General features: G+C 41.2%; 2 protein-coding genes and 1 long non-coding RNA gene across 17 annotated transcripts; 1 reads left to right on the top strand and 2 right to left on the bottom strand.

Annotated features, from left to right (window-relative positions):
• The first annotated feature begins 546 nt into the window (after positions 1–546).
• Positions 547–4,929, top strand: LOC104430775 (calmodulin-binding transcription activator 2-like). Of its 14 annotated transcripts, XR_005547166.1 has the most exons (6): positions 785–1,109; positions 1,195–1,314; positions 2,375–2,467; positions 3,421–3,466; positions 3,973–4,064; positions 4,166–4,552. XR_005547166.1 is itself a non-coding variant. In XM_039304012.1 (5 exons), the coding sequence occupies exons 2-5, from the start codon at positions 1,206–1,208 to the stop codon at positions 3,988–3,990; spliced, it is 261 nt and encodes an 86-aa protein (XP_039159946.1). In that variant the 5' UTR covers positions 778–1,109; positions 1,195–1,205; the 3' UTR covers positions 3,991–4,929. The 14 variants fall into 14 exon arrangements, 4 of the variants coding, with proteins under 4 accessions (XP_039159945.1, XP_039159944.1, XP_039159946.1 ...); XM_039304012.1 differs by having other exon boundaries at positions 778–1,109; positions 2,375–2,462; positions 3,973–4,929; XR_005547164.1 differs by lacking the exon at positions 3,421–3,466 and having other exon boundaries at positions 788–1,109; positions 1,195–1,341.
• Positions 4,930–15,422: 10,493 nt separating this feature from the next.
• Positions 15,423–18,450, bottom strand: LOC120289050. Of its 2 annotated transcripts, XR_005546996.1 has the most exons (5): positions 18,262–18,449; positions 18,010–18,114; positions 17,796–17,861; positions 15,658–15,765; positions 15,423–15,551 (listed from the first exon to the last, which is right to left on the bottom strand). It is a non-coding gene; the product is annotated as an uncharacterized LOC120289050 (long non-coding RNA). The 2 variants fall into 2 exon arrangements; XR_005546995.1 differs by having other exon boundaries at positions 15,658–17,861; positions 18,262–18,450.
• A 200-nt stretch (positions 18,451–18,650) lies between these two features.
• On the bottom strand, positions 18,651–20,450 carry LOC104443626 (expansin-like B1). Its single transcript, XM_010057116.3, has 4 exons — positions 20,209–20,450; positions 19,658–19,764; positions 19,256–19,570; positions 18,651–19,120 (listed from the first exon to the last, which is right to left on the bottom strand). Exons 1-4 carry the CDS (start codon positions 20,339–20,341, stop codon positions 18,935–18,937), a joined length of 741 nt encoding a protein of 246 aa, XP_010055418.2. The 5' UTR covers positions 20,342–20,450; the 3' UTR covers positions 18,651–18,934.

Genomic DNA, 20,450 nt, shown 5'->3' on the forward strand with positions numbered 1-20,450 from the left:
TTTTTTTTTAAAATTATATATATATATATATATATATATATATATATATATATATATATATATGAGATAAGCTTGAAGTATTTTAGTAATATAATCTTAAAAAAAATCATAGGAATGGGTTTTTCTAAATTTGGTTAAATATGAAAGTATTTTATTAATGGGTTGGATATGGGTGAAAAATTTACATTGCACATAAAATGGATGGATTAATAGGTCAATTTGAATCCGATCATTAATGACCCAACCAAAACTCATCTCGACCTATCCGTTTATCAGCTTATAGCTTCTATTAAGGCCATCAGATGAGCTTAGGCCTTACTAGATCTAATGAGTTGGGGGCTCAAGTCTCACCTAGCCAGGACCTTGCCACAGGCAAGAGAGTTTGACCTCGTCGGTATTTATTAAAAAGTAAAAAATAATTAAAAAATCGATCTAAAAAATAAAATAATAAAAATGCTTATTTAAAAAGAGTGTACAGGGAAGAAGATTTCTTCACCGAACAGCAAAATGTTTTCCATTTATTTTAGAGAAAAATAATTACAATTTCCTAAAATATGATCTCGTGGAAACACGGCATTTCGGGTCGAACTCCAATGCGTCTTTCGTCTCCATCCATCATCGGGGAGCGTCGATCTCTCGAGCCGATCGCCGATCGCCGATCGCCGGTCGCGGTCCTCGTCGGTGCGCATGGAAACCTAGGGTTTCTTTCTGTTAGGGCATCGATCGCGCATCGCCAAGCGTCGGAGATGCCTGCCGGCTCGACATTTTGGGTTAGTTTTTCGTGAATGAATCATGGATAGGTTTCAGGTCGTTCTGCTGATCGACGAATTTAGTAACCCGCGTATGGAGATTTTTACTTTCTTCGGCGATTACTTGACGTAGACGGAATGGTGGCTGGCCATGTGGTCTTGCCTTTGTGCTCGCTAGTCCTTGTTTCTGTGCGTGTTGTTCTGTCACGAAGTCAGTTTGGTCCCATTACGAAGCGACCGTGAGGAACCTGAGGCGTTTGAGTAACTCGCGTGCGTATGGATTTGTTCTCGGTAATCGAGGAACCGACTGAAATGCATTGAGCAGCTGGTGATTGGTTCTTATTAGAACACATTGAGGAAGTAGGCACTGCTTGTCCACTGAAGATGTAGTCTTTCCACTTTGGTTTTATTAGATTTTAATTTTGATGTTGTTGAACTTTGGCAGACCTAGAGCAGATGCTGCAAGAATTAGGGCATAGTCGGCCTCATCGAACAGAAACTTGTGAAATACTTTGGAAGACCCGAACATTTAATGACACCAGAGCCACACCTTTCAGGCCTCTAGGTTGCTGTAACTTCTGATTTAATTTTGGTAATCGTTTAATTAGCTTTGATGAGGGGGCTCATTATAGTAGCTCTATTGTAGTTCCGCTTGGAGTGAACGAAAAAGCAATAAATGTTTCTTCTCTCTTGTTGCTTTTTGTTCCCTTTGTGCAACTTCATGTATTCCATAGGTGAAAGACATGCATAAACAATTGTATTGGCTTGGTCCTTTTCTGTAGTCTTGTGTAGTTTATGGTGACATATCATGTGAAATCTCTGTTCTGGGTTCACTTCCATCAAATCGAATTGAAGTCCCACGGTGCTTTTATCACCTTCCTTCCGTGTTTTTCGGCTGAGTGTGATTGTCGTATAGGTTGTCTTGGCTTGAATCAAGTAGAACCCAATAGGATCTATCAGAATGGTCCGGATAGAATACTGGTTGTAAGTTAGTATCACAATTGACAATGTTGATGCATGAGATTTAGCTTGTGATGAATTATATACTTCTAGCAGTTTCTATTATCTGATTTTGCTTGCACTGCTTTGTCAGGGTCCTATTCTTAAATAATACTGTAACCTTTGAATCTTGGATTGTTTAACTGTGTGCCCATCTTAGTAGTGGATGTATTAGTTAAGTCATATACACGCTGGCTGTTTCCATAAATGACTCGTATTGGCATATCAGTTTTTTCATATGCTAATTTAAGCTAACTCATGAATTTTAATCTTTTTTTTTGAATTATTCATACTCTTCTTTTATGCCTTTATTATATGCATTGCAATTTTAGGTATAATTTATGGTCTGCAGTTTAAGGATTGACAGAGGCTTGATTGCAGAATAATCTTGATGGTTATGATCTGTCTGGATTGAATTGCCAGGCACCGAGAGAATTGATTCCTTAGGCCGGCTTTCTATCATAATAGTTGATCACTCTGGATCATGCTGATTTTAACTTGTTGACTTATCTCTAGCTTATGTAGTAACTCTACATGTCAACCTTTTTGTTTAGCTTAATTTGTCCTATTCTATCAGTCTTTGAGCTTCCCTGCGATTTACTCTGAGACTTTAATTGATCTTGCAGACAGTAGCGTGGATGTTTGGCACTGCTACTATGTCTATGGGCAGGACAATGAGAACTCTCAATGTAGAAGCCACTGGATGTTCGATGGGTGAGGTACTGTTCTTCCTCTGAATGAATATGTTCTATGTATCGTAACTTGAAGGAGTTTTGGAAATACTCATAGTTTGCAGTCATTATTTTTCACTGGGAAAGATTATTCAATAGCCTAGTAAAGTGTTCCATGCAGATTTTTCTATATGATGTGTCAAACTGCTTTATTTCTTCAAACTTACAATAATCACCTTGCATTCGAACATATTTACCCTCCATTCATGTTGGAAAGGTTATTTTGTCTATCTGTCAGTCTTGCTGGTCCCACTGTTTTGTGATTTTAATGACTAGAAGCTATCATGTTGGGACAATGCTTTGGTTAAATTTATTTTTGTCCTTCTCATAAAATCATCTTTATGCTTCACTCAATAGCTATTTGTGATGTGTCCGCCAAAAATGGTTCATTGATTAGATATCCACAAAAAACTGTGATGCGTGTATGTGGTATTGTGTTGCCATGGATTTAAATAATGTGTGCATTCATCATCTTGGTGCAAAGCTTTGTTAAATTGGTTCTTCTCATCAGAATCATTTTTTGCTTAACTATGGAGCTAGTCGTGGCATGTCATTGCAAAAAAGTGCAGCTGAAAAGATTTGATGCATATATATTGTGTTCCATTTAAAGTGTGTGTAGATTAAGCTTCCTTCTTGGCATCCTTACTTTTATATTCTTGAAGTTTATAGAAAGGCGAATTCAAAACATAAAACACTATAGTTTTAGAAGTGAATCACGTAGATGGTATTGTTATGATTATGATTAGCTTGTATGATGATCTTCTCAGTCAGTTTAACCTCCCTGTCTCAAAAAAAGGTGAAAAGCAGCAAAGGTCTGGAATTCTTCACATCTGACATGAGAAGTCTGTTGCCTTTCAAGATTTTAGCTCCGCATTATGGGAATATGAGTTATTATTGAGTATACACTACACTACGCGACTTGCTTTTTTCCTTATCTTCAGACAGCTTGAGCACATTGGTATTGTTCACTATAGAGAACTGAATGAGGTAGTGTATGGAACCTGGCTTTACAGTTAACTGCATATATCCATTTTTTGGTTTTCTTTGTTTTTTCACATGGAGATGATCTTTTTCCAATGGGTAGTAAGAAATTTTTTGCTGAACCAAACGTGGTTGCATGTTTAGTGAAATTGAGGTTTCTGCTGAAACTTTAACTAATACATCAATGCAATGTGCAACTCCTGCTCACACTCCTGCAAATGTTACATTTTCGTTGCTTGCAGCAATAGATTAGCATGCAGTGAGGCCAGAGAATGTGAGTGTTGTAAAATGCTATCTATGGCTTCTAATATTGGACCAGAATATGAAGCGGGTCTTTAATCACATCTGCCAAAATTGCTATATATAGATCCAGTTAGATTCCTTGTTGGTGGATGTGATAAGTGCAAGTTGAAGAATGTCACAGGTTCAAACGAATACAACAGTTGACTTTGATATTGGAAGACTGAAAGAGGCTTCTAAATTCACAATGTTTGATTACCTATATGGTGCAGCACTTCAATGCTTCCTAAAGGACAAGGTCTCATGGTGGCTGGTTTGAAACTTCATGAAGCAGGCAGAGGGCCAGATAATTTGGATACACAAGGTCAAGGAGTTATTCATTTGGCTGCAGGCTTCAGTTGTGAATGGGCGAGTGGCCCTATAATCGCTGCTGGTATTAATCCCCAACTTTTGTGATGCCTGCAGAAGAACAGCTCTGCATTGGGCATCAAATTTTGGAAGATAGGACCGTCAAGATCTTGGAAATTATTTATATACACCAGCACATATTAATCCTTGTTATATTTTTGCCCTGAAGCTGGCCAGATCATGCGGCTTGTTCTGGTCAGGACTCACTGAACGGCGACAGTTATTGGTGTTCGGCAAATCACGTGATCTCTCTTTATGTGATACCCACTCCAGAACCAGTTTGCACTTTCCAGTCTCTGCTTTTCACAACTCTCAGTCCTGTTCAACAACACTGCTGATAATCTGTTTGTTCGTCAGTTTGAATATGCATAGCTGACTGAGGAAAATGCTTTGTCGAAATTGCCTTAAGCTTATAAAATACTAGAAATACAAGCTTTTTTAGTAGTCTTGACTATTCAAATTGAAAATAGGATATTAGCTTGACGAATTGATGGTGATGCCTTCAGTTTTCTCTCCAGATTGAAAACTCCTTCTCGAATAATTTTTTCCTTTTACAGGAGAGGAGACTGATTGAATTCGTTGGAATTGGAGCAGCGCCAGGAGCTGTTGATGATTCAAGGCCTCAGTAAGTCTCGGAGGTCAAACGGTGCTCATTCGGCTTCAAGCATGGGGCATAAGGGAATTGTCGCATATGTGGTTGAAGCAACTTTTTATTGGATTTTTTATATTGGACTCTTTTTTGGACCATACTCGTAATTTGACTTTATTGACTCAGAGATGTTTCTGGCCCATGATTTACTTTTTCATTGGGTTTTTCGATATTCTGGGAGTTGACTCGGGTGAGGCTCAAGGGGCCCTGGCCGATGGCCGTGCTCAAAAAAGGGTCTATGGCGAGGCTCGGTCTATTGGGCCTATAGGACTAACAGCTGGGGCCTGCAGTTGGGTCCCATACCACTGGCTAAATATTGGGCCTATAAAACTCCAAGAGGTCAGTAGTCGGTCCCAAATTAGGTCCAACATACCGGGCCTTATGGCCCAAAAAATGGCCATTATTTTAAAGAGCAGGCCCATTAAACATTGAGCCTAAAGGGCCATAATGAGGCCAATTACTTTTACGGGCTGGGTCCACTAGGCTATCATAATTTTATTGGGCCGAGTCTAATGGGCCCAAATGAGGCCCATCACAAAGTGGGACTTGGACCCACAGTCAGGCCCAATTATTTCAACAGGCCGAGCCCAATGGGATTCGTGTAGGCCCATTGTAGGATTATTGGGTCAAGCATCAATGGGCTTAAAGCAGTTATATTATTCTAGGCCCATTGGGCCAATGTGTTGGGCCCATATTAACAGGCCCAGTGAGCATACCGAAGGCCTCTTGTTAGGCCGGCGGGCCAGTTGTATGAGTACTGAGCCAGGACTGAATGGGCTATTGGGCCTTCGATGGGCCAGCGTATTCCGCAGTCTGCCTGTTGTTGGGCCGGAGCCGAATGGGCTTTGACACAAGATCAGCATTGGGCCTTCAATGGGCCGACGGAGGCCCACATATGGCTATTAGTGGGTCCACTAGAGGGGCTCTTAAACCAAGTACTGGACCTAGCTTAGGACCAAAGCATTGTGCTTTAAGGGCCCAGAATCGGGCCCATTATATTTCTTCCGTCCACCCTAGCTAGGCTTAACGTTCATCTCATGGTTTCGTAATCGTTTAAGTGCGCCCTTTCGTGGCCCAACAGGCTCGTGGTTGGGCCATCAAGCCCAATATTGGGCCGTAAAGATCCCGTTACGTTATTTGGTTTTGGGATATGTTTAACTAATCCATTTCATCATTTTCAGTCTTTTCTTCCCAGAAGCAAGAGAGGAATCGTTACGGTGCCCACGGGCAAGTTGACCAAGAAATGGGCTCAACGATTCTCATTAAAATAGTTCTCTACCCAGCCATAGCTTTTTCATCCTCAAAATAGTGAAGCAGCCCTTTACCTGCTTTAGCAACCCTCTTCTTACAGGACAGCATATTTACAAGACATGCAGCAGTTATACTAATGCAATTGACATCTCCGCAAGTTCGGTCCCCAGAGTACACGATAGGAAAGACAAAAGGAAGAGGATAGAGATCAGTGGAGGGTCCTATTTTCACGAGCTTACCATCCTGTGCATGTCGCGAAAGCTTTCTGAGTACTACTAAAAGACACTCAGGTAATCCCTCTTTTCATGCTCCCCCTTCCAAGGAAAACATGGACTGACTTTGTTGGGTGACCCGTGGCGGTAAACTCATGAGAGGTTGGCCACGGACTAGCCGTTTTGTCAAAGAGGTCTTACCATTCTCAATGTCCAGCGCAGCTTGTCACACAATACTGTTGCTGTGGTAGTCCATTGTTATGGTCTACAAGTGCTCCAATATTTTGCCAGATACCAAAAAATCAGTGAAGACTGAAAATGCATGAAAATAACTGGAGCTTCTGTTGGGAATGACTGAACCCCGAAAACCGGATTCGACACTAAATCGAACCCTTAAATTAATGCGGAAGCGAAGCCCGGGAAAACCACGTATCACCGATCCTAAAGCGCACCATGGATTCGAGCGTACTTTGTTAGCCACAGATTAGACACCGATGCTGAAGAAGAGGAAGAAATTCTAATATGATGATGTCAATTGAAGGGAAGACAGTGCCGTTTGCCTTACTGTTCTTTTTGTCTTTTGGAGAGAGAGAACGCGCATGGGAGAAAAGCGTACGTACATCTGTTTTTCCAACCAGTGTCTTCTCTCTCTCTCTCCTCCCTTTTATACCTTCCCCTTCCACGGGCCCTATTCCCATGGGCCAGGCCTTTTGGGCCCAGCATGGGCGGACGGGCCTTAAGCCCATCTCATAAATCCATCATCTCCCACTCGCACATGGTGGTCCAAAACCAACATGGGCGGACATGCCCTACTCAGCCCCATCGAGAGAAAAATCCATCATAGACTCTCACTTAACATGATGGGCCGAACAATCCTCTTTTCTCTCTTCAACATTCATACCGAGTGAATAATACGTGCGACCAACATACTTTGAGAGCTCGTTGCTATACATCCGGTAGGAATATATAGCGGCTCATAATGGGCATCACATCTGAGTAGATTTAGTATGCAGTTCCCTAGATCGATCGATCACATTTATATCTCTCTTGATCTCTTTTAAATAATGATATATATATATATATATATATATATATATATATTGTATTCACAATTGTGATTATCACAAAGACAGTCATAATTGGTTAACCGGTGAATACAAAAACTACAATGTGATTCTCCAAATTCGATCTTCCTCTTTCCTTCAAACTCTTAATTTCAGTTCAGCTTGCTTTTCTAGAAATGCCCCATTAGATCGAATCAACACATGACCATTGGCAACATCCTAAGATAGCAAACACTAAATATAAATCTTGAGAATAAGTAAGAGTCATGAGGGGACTAAAAATTGAGGAACTTTTTTCCTCAAGAGTCTCACACGACATAAAAGTTGAGATCAAACTCTTGCCCCTCTTATTGGTCGTCTCATGCATACGTAGTATGAAACACGTATTACGGTATTAACTCTTTTCCCATGGAGCGTATGTCTATCCCTTTCAATACCGTACATATGATAGTTTAGACATACCCAATGTCTAACTTGAGTTCACTTATCTACTCAATCATAAAATTCATCAGAACTCACATCTGGCATCATAGACAGATAAAGTAAAATATGTGGGTTATTTTACTTTCGGACATAGTTAGTATTATGTCCTCATCTTAAAACTTAGTTAAGGTGACATACGTATTTTAAGCTTGAGCTCTCGATTATCACCTAGATAATAAGCTTAAAAACAGTCTCATCTCTATTTATCACACAGTAAATAGAGGCAATTACCCGTGTGAGCGGGCTAATCTTTTATCTGTCCGACATACTTTCTCAACTTAAAGTAATACACTGAGCATTAAGATGCATAAAGATCAAACAAAGATTCATAGGCATTAATGATGAAAAAACACAAATTCATCATATGTGAACACTTAGGGAAAATTACAATATTCAGTACATTAGCCTCTACGCAGTCCTAGAGATTTCATATGGCCACAAAAACACATCTTTAGGTATTGGCTTTGTCATAGGATCTGCTACCATTCTATGCGTAGTATGTACTCTAAGTTCACATCTTTTCGTGCAATCATATCCTTGACGAAAGTATACTTGGTATCTATATGTTTGGTCTTGCCATGATATTTTGGATCTTTGGTGTACGCTTTTCGCTGCTTGGCTATCACGGTTAACGAATAACAAATCTGTTGCACTTCAAATAACACCTAAATGATCCAATAATCTCTTAAGCCAAACACATTCTTTTATTGCTGCTGATAATGCCACAAACTCGTTTCCATCGTGGACAAGGCTATACACTTTTGTTTCTTACTGCTCCAACATATGGTGCCATCATTTGGTAAGAAAACAAAACCAGAGGTAGATTTTCTTTCATTTAAATCTCCTCTCCTATCAGCATCAGAATAGCCTTTGAGTTGCAGATCCTTTCCATTAATAACTCAGCATATAATCAGCAGTTCCCTTTAGATACCATAGTATTCTTTTAACGGCTTTCCATTGTGCTGTACCTAGATTGGATTTGTATCTACTCACCATTCCAACTGTATAACATATGTCAGGTCTTATACACATCATAGCGTACATCAAGCTCCTAATAGCACTAGCATAAGGAACATGTTTCATTTGTTCCTTCTCTTGTGGAGTCCTTGGACACAGTCTATGGCTCAATCCTTCACCTTTTGCAATAGGAGTGTCAATGGGTTTACAATCCCATATCATTCAATTCAAAATTGGAAGACAACCAACTTTTGACAGTATTGACAAGCTCCATATTGCTTCCGGCAATTAGTATATCATCAACATATAATGATATGATCACAAATTGATCATTGGATCTTTTGATATATACATAATGATCCTCATATATCATTGTAAAATCATATGCCATTATGGTATTATGAAATCGTATATACCATTGTTTTGACGACTGCTTAAGGCCATATATCGACCTCAAAAGTCGACATACCTTTTCTTCTTGGCCTTTCACTATGAAACCGGCAGATTGTTCCATATATGTTCCTTCCTTTAATTCTCCATTAAGGAAAGCAGTCTTTACATCCATTTGATGTAACTCAAGATCCAAAATAGCCACTATTGCCAGAATAATGCGAATCGAGGTAAATCTCACTACAGGAGAAAATGTATCTTCATAATCAATATCTTCCTGTTGATTATACACCTTCGCCACAAAGTGAGCTTTATGCCTTTCTATCGAGCCATCAGCCTTTCGCTTTATTTTGAGAACCCATTTGTTCCCAATAGCTCTGCGTCCCTTTTGGAAGATCAACCAGTTCCCAGACTTGGTTTGACTTCATTGACTCCATCTCCTATTTCTTTACATAAATCTATTTTTCCTTACTAGGGCATTTCAGAGCCTCATTAATATTTCTTGGCTCATCCTTATCTCGTGGAGTAATTATAAAAGTTTCCCCTTCAATGTCAAAACGTCGATGGGGAATACTTTGGCGACTTGTTCGCTATATGGGAGATTGTACACTTAGCACATTATTTCCCATTATGCTCCCACTCGGATTAGATAATGACGATATCATCTCATCTTGTGGTTGTAATTAAGAATGAGTTGAATTCAATTCATCACTTCTCATATTACTCTCACTTGGATGAACTCCATTAATATCATTATCTTGATCCAAGGTTTCAAATAGGAAGTAATCTTCCCTTATTTCGCCCTTCTTAGGAAATTCATCCACTAAGAATGTGACATCCCGTGATTCAAAATTCAGTTATTCTCCCACTTTCTTGCTCACCTATGAACACATACCCTTTCGAGTATTCGGAGTATCTCATTAAAATACTCTACTTTTTATCTGGGACTCAATTTCCCAAACTTGTGAGAGGACATATAAGTATGTGCATCATAACCCCATGGCTTAAGTAAACTTAAGTCCGGTTTCTACCTATCCATAACTCATATGGAGTGGAACTAACTGATTTGGAAGGCACCCAGTTAAGTATTTAGGCAGCAATTAACAACGCATCACTCCAAAAAGTGATATGTAAGTTAGCATACGCCATTGTGGACCTAACCATTTCCAGTAGGGTTCTGTTTCTTCTCTTTGCAACACCATTTTGTTGAGGAGTATATGGAATAGACAACTATATTTCTATTCCTTTTCATCACATTATTTTCTGAACTCATCAGATAAATATTCTCGACCTCAATCGGATCTCAATACTTTTATTTTCTTGTCTAATTGATTTTCTTCCAAGTTCATAAACCTTTTGAAACAACTTATGCTTCAGATTTATGAGAAATCAAATAGACACATCCGAATCGAGTATAATCATCTAATAAAAGTGATGAAGTAAACAGTCTCATGCCTTCCTCTCACATTCATTGAACCACAAACGTCATAATGGATTAAATGCAGAGGAACGTCAACTCTTTTACCTTTTCCAAATGGTTTTCTTGTCGTTTTCCCTTCTAGGCAATGCTTACATATGAACAAATCGACTTATTCAATATTGCCCAACAAGCCTTCTTTGGCTAGTCTATTCATATGTTGTTGGCCAATATGACCAAGTCTAGCATGCCACACATTCACATCATTATCACATGAAGTAAAAGACGTGAAATAAGGGAATAACATATTGACATCACCACAGTCAATATTCAGTACAATAAAACCATCCAGAAAATGACCACAACCATAATAGTTTGTATCAAAATACAAATTTACACCGTTATTACGGAAGTTCACACTAAAACCAAGCTTAACCAACATCAAAACAGATACTTAAATTTCGACGAATCTCCGGAGCATATAGAACATCATGTAGGAACAAGTTGCATCCACCACGCATGTTCAATTGGCAGGTGCCAATCCCTTTAACTTCAACTCTGGAGCTGTTTCCCACATAGATCCACTTAGTTCCAGTTGGTATCGTCAGAATTCCACGAAGGATCATCTATCCTTTGCTACATGGTCTGTCGCTCCTGAATCTACAGTCCACAAAGGATTGGATTCAGCTAATAATGTAGAACTTGACACATAAGCAAAGTTCTCAAATGTACAAGAGGTGTTTACCTTCTTTGGCTCACAACAGTCGCGAGCATAGTGACCTTTATTGTCACAATTGTAACACCTCACCCTTGACATTTTCTTCACTTGAGGACATTTTCCTCTCTTGTGTTGGTTAACTCTTGATCTCTTGCAATAAGGACTTGATCCTTTGCATTCCCACATATTGAACGAATCAATACGCTTGCGCTTAGAGCTCAAAGCCCGTTCTGAGCTAGAACCAGCATTACAAATATTTATTTTCAGCTCACATGCCGTTAAGCGGTCCTCTATCAGCTCAAGGTGGCGCACAGCATCCTTAAGATCTTCCATAACATGGTCAAGAGCTTCTAGTGCTTCTTGCTTTTTCAGCACATATTGAATCTTCATATTCAATATTTCACAATTGTTGCCGTTCATATCAGCAGTTACATTCTTAGTTGCTGAACCATCGTTCTGAACACATCAGACATACATGCACGAATAATTAATGCCTATCATTTATGCATCTCTATTTGCATAGACCCATCATATTAATGAATAATTTCAAGTAAGGCTTCAGAATCAAAAGGTCACTATGTTTCCAATCATCCTCCAAAAATCCTAACTCAAAATTATTATTAATATAATTGTCTTATGCAAAATCAATTCTATGAAGTTACATTAAACTTCTATTACTACCCACAGCTAATTACCTGACAATCGCAATAGCGAAAGCAAATAAAATCTTAACATCCAATAAAATAACAATGCTTTCACATGATACAACTAATATATCGGTTGCTACATCAACAACAATCAGGTAGTAAACATTACATAATTAATCAAAGAAATAAATAGGGAATGTCCCTTCTAATCTATCAGTCATAATATCTGAGAAATTTGAAGGCACATTTGCCAACCATGGAAAAACTTTTGAAGAGCTTTCATGTTGCCTCCAAGGCGCATTCACTCGGCGCCATGTGGCGCTCAATCTAAGGGTTGAAGTTTTGGCCAACTCAATCCTATAGTGCTCTCTTACAAAAGCTTTCACCAGCCTCCTATAACCCGAGGACCACGTTGACCTCCCATAGCCGATCTAACACCGCTTGCCATTCGGGTGGAAGAGTGTTCATCAAAGCCGGCACCTTCTCAAAATTCGACATAAGATAACCATTCCGATGATTTCTGTATCATCTGATTGACCCTGACCACATGTGATACTAAATCACCATCATGCCAACGATAATTAGCTAATTCTGACATCAACCTTTTAAGTCTTGCATTTCCCTCGTCCGTTCTCGGGATTGCAGGTATCCTTGCATAACGCATCATAGTTCCTGCAACAAATGCAGAACTAAAAATGAATCACTTATAATCCATAATAAATATAAGGGAAAATACATAATTTTCCAAAATTCATGCAACAAATGCAGAATTAAAAATGGATTACTTATAACCTACATAGGCATGACTGAAAAAGAAACAATTTTTTTTTTGGGTCAACGTTCGGTCAACGGTCGTCGGTCAACGGGTCGGGTCAACGGGCGCGCGGGTTGAAGGACCGGTTGGACCGGTCGGGCCGGTCGGACCGGCCGTGCCAGTCGGACGAACCGACCGCACGTGCCACGCGCGTGCGCCGGCTGACGTCTACGTGACGTCTGCGTGACGTCAGCCGCACGTGCGCGGCATGCGCCAGGCTGATCCGGTCGGGTCGGGTCGGGTCGGGTTGCCGGCCGGTGACCGGCCAGCCAACCGTCGTCGGCTCTAACGTCATCCCGACGGTTATCGACCGTTGGGTGACGTCACGATGACGTCGGCCGGGTGACGCGCATGCGTCGGTTCGCCGACCGGCGCGTGCCGTTTCGCCGGTCGCCGGCGCGCACATGCCGGTTCGTCACCGGCGCGTGTGGCGCACGCGCTGGCCATTGCCAGTGCTTCGGGCGCGTCGCGCCCACGCGCAGCGCCTTCTGGCCGCGCGTGTGGGCGCGTGCAGCGTCTTACGGCGGCGTGCGACATGTCGCTGGACTCGTCTCGACGTCGCCTTTGTCCCCATGTATTTAGAAAATGATTTCGAGTTACGAAAACTCAAAAAAATGGTCGAACAACGCTCGGGTGTCAAGATTTCTCGCCCCGATCCGTACGGTCGAAAATTTTTCGCGAAAAATCAATCAGAAACATCAAATTGATCGGGAAAACGTGAACTAGGGCTCTGATACCAATGTTGGGAATGACTGAACCCCGAAAACCGGATTTGATACAAAATCGAACCCTTAAATCAATGCGGAAGCGAAGCCCGGGAAAACCACGTATCACCGATCCTAAAGCACATCACGGATTCGAGCGTACCTTGTTAGCCACAGATTAGACACCGATGCTGAAGAAGAGGAAGAAATTCTAATATGATGATGTCAATTGAAGGGAAGACAGTGCTATTTGCCTTACTGTTCTTTTTGTCTTTTGGAGAGAGAGAACGCGCACGGGAGAAAAGCGTACGTACGTCTATTTTCCAACCAGTGTCTTCTCTCTCTCTCTCCTTTTATACATTCCCCTTCCACGGGCCCTATTCCCGTGGGCCGGGCCTTTTGGGCCCAGCATAGGCGGACGGGCCTTAAGCCCATCTCATAAATCCATCAGCTTCTAAGAAAACTGATGCCGATTAAATATTATATCCATGTTGCGATGAAAAGTTCCAGAATAGAACCGACATTTGACAAAATAAATCAAATATATAAGCAAAAAAAATACCATAGTTCTACAGGGATCCTTCCACCGGAAATTGTTTCTTCAAATCATCTTGAACTAAAAGTGGGTAGCATAAGTGACTCTAATCTTGAATCAATAAATACAACTGGCAAACGATTATCATTGTCTCGAAAGCTCATTCACAACTATGTTTACAGAATTACCCAACTTAGAGGCGAAACTCATCAAATCTAGAAAAGCTCTTAACTTTCTCGATCTTACTGCTGGTTAGTTCTTTTTGTCGGTAACAAAAGTTCTGTTAAGTCACAAATCTATGAAAGCCAACACAAAACATGGACACACACTTGTAGTTAAAGCGAGCTGACATATGCATAAAATAAGTACAACGATTGAGTTTGTGCATGGATGAATGATAATAGGACTAGGAACTGACAAGGATTTCATGATCAGGATTTTCACCAAAATGGCGTGAAGAGCATTTCAAATACTGTCCCCAATGGCTAATGGATGCAATTGCATCAAGATAGGTAACTTCATTTCTGAACGTTAGTCTTGCATGTGATATAGGGCCCGTTTGGTTCGGCTTTGGGGAAATGCCCTTAGCCAAATGCAAATATCTTTAGCGTAAAGGGGTTTTCGGGAATGCTCGGGTGTTTGGCAAATTACGCATTGCAAAGTGACTTGTGTAAAAATACCGTTTGGCAAAAATTATTACAAATGGGCTTTTGCTTTTAATTTTTTTTTTTAAATCTGAAAATAAATCCGGCGGCCGATCGGCGGGATCTGGACTGCTGGATCTAGCCTCTAGAAGGCCTGATTCGTGCGAGCCGCAGGAGTCGGAGGGGGATGGATCTGTCGCAGAAGAGGAAGGCGTCGATGGTGGAGGCGGAGGCGGAGGCGGCAAAGTGGGGCCGGTGGAGAACTAGAAGTCGGGGCGTCCCGAACGGGCGGGGCGGGAGGGCCGTCGGGTTGGTCGAGGGGGTGAAGGCCGGATCTCGCCGTCGGAAGGCCAGATCTCGCCGTCGGACGGCCAGATCTGGCCTCCGGACCGCCGGATCTAGCGGCTTGAGTCCTAGTCCTCGCGAGCCAAAGGAGCCGACCGGTGCTGCTCGCGCTCATCGAAGGAGATGGATCTGTCGCAGAAGAGAAGGCGTCGACGGCGGAGGTGGAGGTGGCGTCGATGACGGAGGCGGAGGCGGAGGCGGCGTCGATGACGGAGGCGGAGGCAGAGGCGGCGTTGACAATGAAGGCAGCAGCAGAGAACTCGAAGAAGTCACGGGAAGAAGGTGAACAACGTGTGAACAATGAGCTTGCATTGCGAGAATGCTGAATGCTCAAAGTTGCCCTACCCCAGCATTGGGCTTTGAGCATGCGGAATGCTCGCATTTCGCAAATGGGCATTCAAAAGCCCTTGCCAAACACCCAAAATTTCTCCCAAGGGGCTTTGGGGGCCCAAAGCCCCTTGGGAATGCCCAACCAAACACCCCCATAATTGGCATTGAAACATTTTTTAGCGGCAAACAATAGTATATACTCTAAGAACATGGCCAAACATTGATGGTATCATACTTTCAGCTGGGTGAATCAAACTTTCCAAAATGCGCACAGTTGTCCTTGCTGCATTGTGTTATGAAATGTACAACAATCAACAAACAAAAGAAAAGGTAGACCTAGACAAGTAGAAGAGATAAAAGAAAAAAATAAGCGAGGGAGTTTGTATAACCTGCATTCTGAGTAGCAGAAGTACACTGAGGTTGACAATAGCTTGATGAATTTTTTCAGCCTCCTTAGTAAGGACCATTCTAAAACATCCTTTACAAAGAGAATGTACCTACAGGAAATGCACATATCCAATGCAGCAATATTTTTCCAAGGAAAAGTTGTGTCGATGAGAACAAATTACATGTAAAAACCACATGCTTTAATAGAATCATTGGAGAATAGAAAGATCAGTAGTCATGTTCTAGCTGATTTCACGACGCACATAATAGATGGCTGAAGTATAAAGTATAATCTTCTCGAATTTCAGAAGCCTCTCAGGACCTCAGACGTAAGTTATATCTATGCCAATACAAATCATGGTTTACTGATGATCTAGATAGACCCAGATGCCAGAACTCAGTCAGCTCACCTGGAGCAACTTGAAAGACTGGCTATTTGCCCCAATAACTTATGGTGCCTCAATCCTGGAGTATGGCGACCAGAATGTCTAAGTTAAGAAGTGGAATAGGGAATTTTGAATTTCAGAAGCCTCTCCAGGACCTTGGATGTAAGTTATATTTATGAAAATATAAGTCATGGTTTACCGATAGTCAAAATAGACCCAGAAGCCAGAACTCAGGCAGCTCCCCAGAGCAACTTGAAAGACTAGGATACTTGCCCCAGTATGAAATAGATGCCTACGAAGCTCATATAGGAATGCATCCAATTTCAAGCTTTGTCATCAATATTAGCCTTTCTACAGCACAAATAGGCAAATATCATGCTTCAACCAATAATTCCAGAAAGGATGTTGCTAATGTTCTTCTACTTTGAACTAACCAAGAACCATTTAATGAGAAAATTAAATGCGCCATGCTACCCATTTTGGAATGGTAAGAGAAGAATGCTAAAGAAACCCATCTGAACACAGATATTGCCCTCCTCCACTGTCCTGAGTTAGCTCAAATATTTCTCAGTGACCCAGAAATTACACTGGGCTACTTAAACTTCCTGAACAAGATTGTTGACCAGGTTCTGGAGTTGTATTGAAACAAACCTTCTTATTGTTAGCCATTATTTTGAGATTATGTATAGATCTACGTCCAATCCAAAATAATTTACTACCTCAACATTTCATATAGCTAAATATTTGCTAGATTTTCATCACAACCAACTTTAGTTGACTAATCCCTATTTATTAGCTACACAAAAATTTTCTGTCAGTTCAATTACACTGAAAAAAAATAATGAATTAGTTAATTTGATGACTCACCTCACTAAGAATGCAACAAGAAACAACTGTATTCCATTCGGGATAATTTGTATCAAAGCACTAGAACTACATCAAATCTGTCATAAGCACTGGCGAGTGTCATATTGACAGATAGAGCTAAAATAATCATGACAACAGCAATAGCAATTCCAGCAATGGAATTACTGTCTCAGTTGGCAAACCTTTAAAAGTGCCATTTATTGGTAAAGTAAGATCTCATTCTTTCTCTGATGTAGAGAGATTGTGTGATTAGCTTGTCCAATCTTATGTGAAACAGAATTTCGCATTTTTCATCTTATGACCGCAACTTGCAGTCTAAAACCGTGATGCAGAACAACGAAATATAGGGAAACACAATTCAAGTAAGGCTTCATCTGACCAAAAAAAAGAGAAAAAAAGTATCACCAAATGTGATTGTTTTTATGCTAAGAGTAGTTACAAGACCAGCCTAAAAAAGAATGAAAGTTCATTTTAGTAGTGATTTCTTGCAGTGCACCATGATTTAGAAATTACAGAAAAAAGAATCGATTGCCCTGCTTTTACAATGAAATGAAAACACAGTGACATAAGCATACTAACATCCGTCAGTAAACTAGCTGAGAGAAGATTAAAATGGCTATTTCAGCATTTCAATGTGAGGACTCCACACACAAGCCTTTTAAACTCTAATTCAATATTGCGGAAAATTTCTCTCCCTTTTACAATTAACATAACTCAATATATTCCCACATGGCTCCATTACAAAGGGTCATTAACATCATCTGATAAATTAGCAGGATCAAGTTCTGATTGTTTATTAGTTCTTCGTGGTATGGCTAGTCCAATGATCACTTCCAAGTATAGCTTTTGAAATAATATAAGAAAGTGATAACAAGGAGAAAATTCACCTTAGCAACCCCATCATCTGCTAATCCCTGGCCTCCTGTTTGGTAGCGCTGTCATGTTTCCCCATGCTATTTGCAAAAGAGTTTAGTCGTCAGCAAGAAAACCTCCTCACCAGCAAAAGCCTTATAAATGCAGCTAAAAGTTGATCAATTCATAAATAGCATATCCAAAAGTACTGTAAAAATTTGAGGCTTATCACGTCATAGCATTAACAACCTGCTTCCAAAGAGCGACGGACTACAGTATGCCTTGCAAGTTCCAGCAAAAAGTTCCCATGACTATGACATTAAGGCCTTAGATAAGATCGCCAATCCACGAGCTCTGCAAATCCGGAAGAGAGAGAGAGAGAGAGAGAGAGAGAGAGGGAATGAGAAGAGGAGGGATTCGAGAATTCTTCAGCATCGATGATCGAAACAAAAAGAGGAGGGGAATTACTCGATGGAGAGAGAGAGAGAGAGAGAGAGAGACCGAGAGATGGGATGAAGATGATCCGAGGAGAAGCGCATGAAAGATGCCGCCATTGACGTCGCCGCAAGTTCTTGAAAATGACAATTGGTAACATTTCTTCTGAGACGGATAATTTTTCTTTAAGTGTAGTAATTTACCTAATTTGAAAGTAAGTTGCTTTGAAAGTAGTATGTTTTGCTTATTGGATTGGTAAGCTTTCTTTGCCGGCCGTAATTTTCTTGAATTCATCATAATTTGAGTGTACCTATAGTTGGTAATTGGATAAGGACAATTATTCTGGTGAGGAATGCTGTCATATGATTAACCTGAAAAGTATAGTGGGCTTCTTCTGGATAGCCTCAGTGCTGGGTGGAACTTTTATAGCAGGCGAAAGTGCAATTTTATCCTCCTAAGGCAACACCAATCTCATTTATTATAGCCAGTCACACCAACAGAAAGAGAAGATTACAATCCCACATCCCACTGATAAAATGGTACAGAGACCACATTTATTTAGCCAAGGCAGGCAGAAAGCCTGCCCTTTTCTAGCTTATTAGCTAAGCCTGTTTCTATCAGCAACACTAATGCCCCATGGCATTGGCCATATCTGAGCTATTCCTATCTAGCTATAATGAAAAAGGCAAGCACGCACTTTCCCAATCAACATAAAGAAAGGGACTGGTTTTTGGCATTTCTAGTCCAGCTGCACTTGGGAATCATAAACAGCACCAGCTTTCCAGTCAGCAGGGAGGGCGTACTTTGGATGCACCCAAGACCCACCCACTTGGAACCTCAGGTACAAATCGCCTCTTGGCGGAGTTTGCGTGTCGAACACTGCTCCGTACACTCGGCGCATCGGCTTCCACTCTTGGCAGTCCTCCTGAATCGAAATTACGAGAAAGCAAGGTCATTATTGTCTCGTCGACTAGTGGTCTCTAGAACGTGTTTATGTCGATTTATGGTTCAATTTGATTCTACTTGTAACCAAATCATGGGATAATGGATGACTGAATACCTGCCAATACTCCACAGCTATGACGTCATCTTTGCCGGCGACGTATAAAAGGATGACAGCTAAGTAAGAAGGGTTTCTGCTGTGTTCACTGACGCTGACAAGGAGGTTTTGGCCGGGGTATCGACACGGAACCCTTCTGAATTCGACCTCAACCACGCCGTAGGCGAACAGCTGCTCGGTTTGGTAGTCGTCCGGTTTTGCCATCTTCGCATAGGCTCTGGTGCTCAGGATGAAGTCCGTCCTGTCTCCCTCTCCATAGTCCGTCACCGCCACGTACGCTCCTTCGCCCGTGCACTGCGGTTTCGTGCACCTCACCTATACTTAAAAAAAAGTAAAATTAGACTGATGAAAAAGTCAAAAAGAGTCATCATCTATTTATGTGTAGTCTATATGAAGTTAAACCTGATAGCAAGCACCACATCCAGATCCATTTCTGTATAGCCTCGAAACTCCAGTCACATAGCCATCGTAGACGGTCCTGCCATACTCGCCGTACCCACAAGCTCCAGCTGCCATAAACATTGCACTCATTAGATCTTCTCTAGCAAAAATTGTTCTGTTTCAAATGTTTGGTTTGGGCATAATGAAATGGAGTGGTTCAAAGAGTGCATGTGAACAACCAAGCCTTCAAGTACCGAGCGAGACATGCCACTACACAGATCTTCTCATGTTATATTGCGTTCTGCTGAGTATCAAGGGAAAGAGCGCATACCCACGAAAAGTTATTCATGATGTAACAGAGCATGCCACATGACCATAAACGAAGTTAAAAAAGTTACTTTAAAGACAAGAAATGTTGTTTTGTGTACTTTTCATGACACGATACTATTTTAGCGACTAGTGCTCTACTAGCTTCACACTAATGTGTGAACATAATTTATGTGCGGCGCTTGTGTGGTGCGGTGGCTGATGCAAGCTTGGTTTCTATCACAGGAGACGGAGCGTGCACATACTTGGAGTCCCATAGCAGTCAGGGCTGCCATAGTAAGTGGCTCTCGAGGGCGTAAATGAATTTTCAGAGTGACAAAGTGCTGGCAAGAGCACCAGGATACAGAGAAGACAACTATAGCTCATTGCAGATTTCATGTCTCACTCAATGTACTGATCCTAATGCAAGACAAGTAAACTCAAGCCTAGAGGACTCGACTAGAGAGAGAGAGGGAAATGGACAAGAAGGTTTTGGGATGAGAAACAT

The sequence above is a fragment of the Eucalyptus grandis genome, chromosome 10, assembly GCF_016545825.1.
Source record: "Eucalyptus grandis isolate ANBG69807.140 chromosome 10, ASM1654582v1, whole genome shotgun sequence".
Taxonomy (NCBI): Eukaryota; Viridiplantae; Streptophyta; class Magnoliopsida; order Myrtales; family Myrtaceae; genus Eucalyptus; species Eucalyptus grandis.

What these genes read in the sequence shown, in the direction of transcription:
- LOC104430775 (XM_039304008.1), top strand. Translation starts at nt 1,206, where the DNA reads ATGCTGCAAGAATTAGGGCATAGTCGGCCTCATCGAACAGAAACTTGT. An exon ending in CACACCTTTCAGGCCTCTAG is followed by an intron (nt 1,315 to 2,374) that starts GTTGCTGTAACT and finishes TTGATCTTGCAG; the next exon opens with ACAGTAGCGTGGATGTTTGG. An exon ending in AGCCACTGGATGTTCGATGG is followed by an intron (nt 2,463 to 3,972) that starts GTGAGGTACTGT and finishes TATATGGTGCAG; the next exon opens with CACTTCAATGCTTCCTAAAG.
- LOC104443626 (XM_010057116.3), bottom strand. Translation starts at nt 20,341, where the DNA reads ATGAAATCTGCAATGAGCTATAGTTGTCTTCTCTGTATCCTGGTGCTC. An exon ending in TGACTGCTATGGGACTCCAA is followed by an intron (nt 19,765 to 20,208) that starts GTATGTGCACGC and finishes TGTTTATGGCAG; the next exon opens with CTGGAGCTTGTGGGTACGGC. An exon ending in TAGCTGTGGAGTATTGGCAG is followed by an intron (nt 19,121 to 19,255) that starts GTATTCAGTCAT and finishes ATTTCGATTCAG; the next exon opens with GAGGACTGCCAAGAGTGGAA.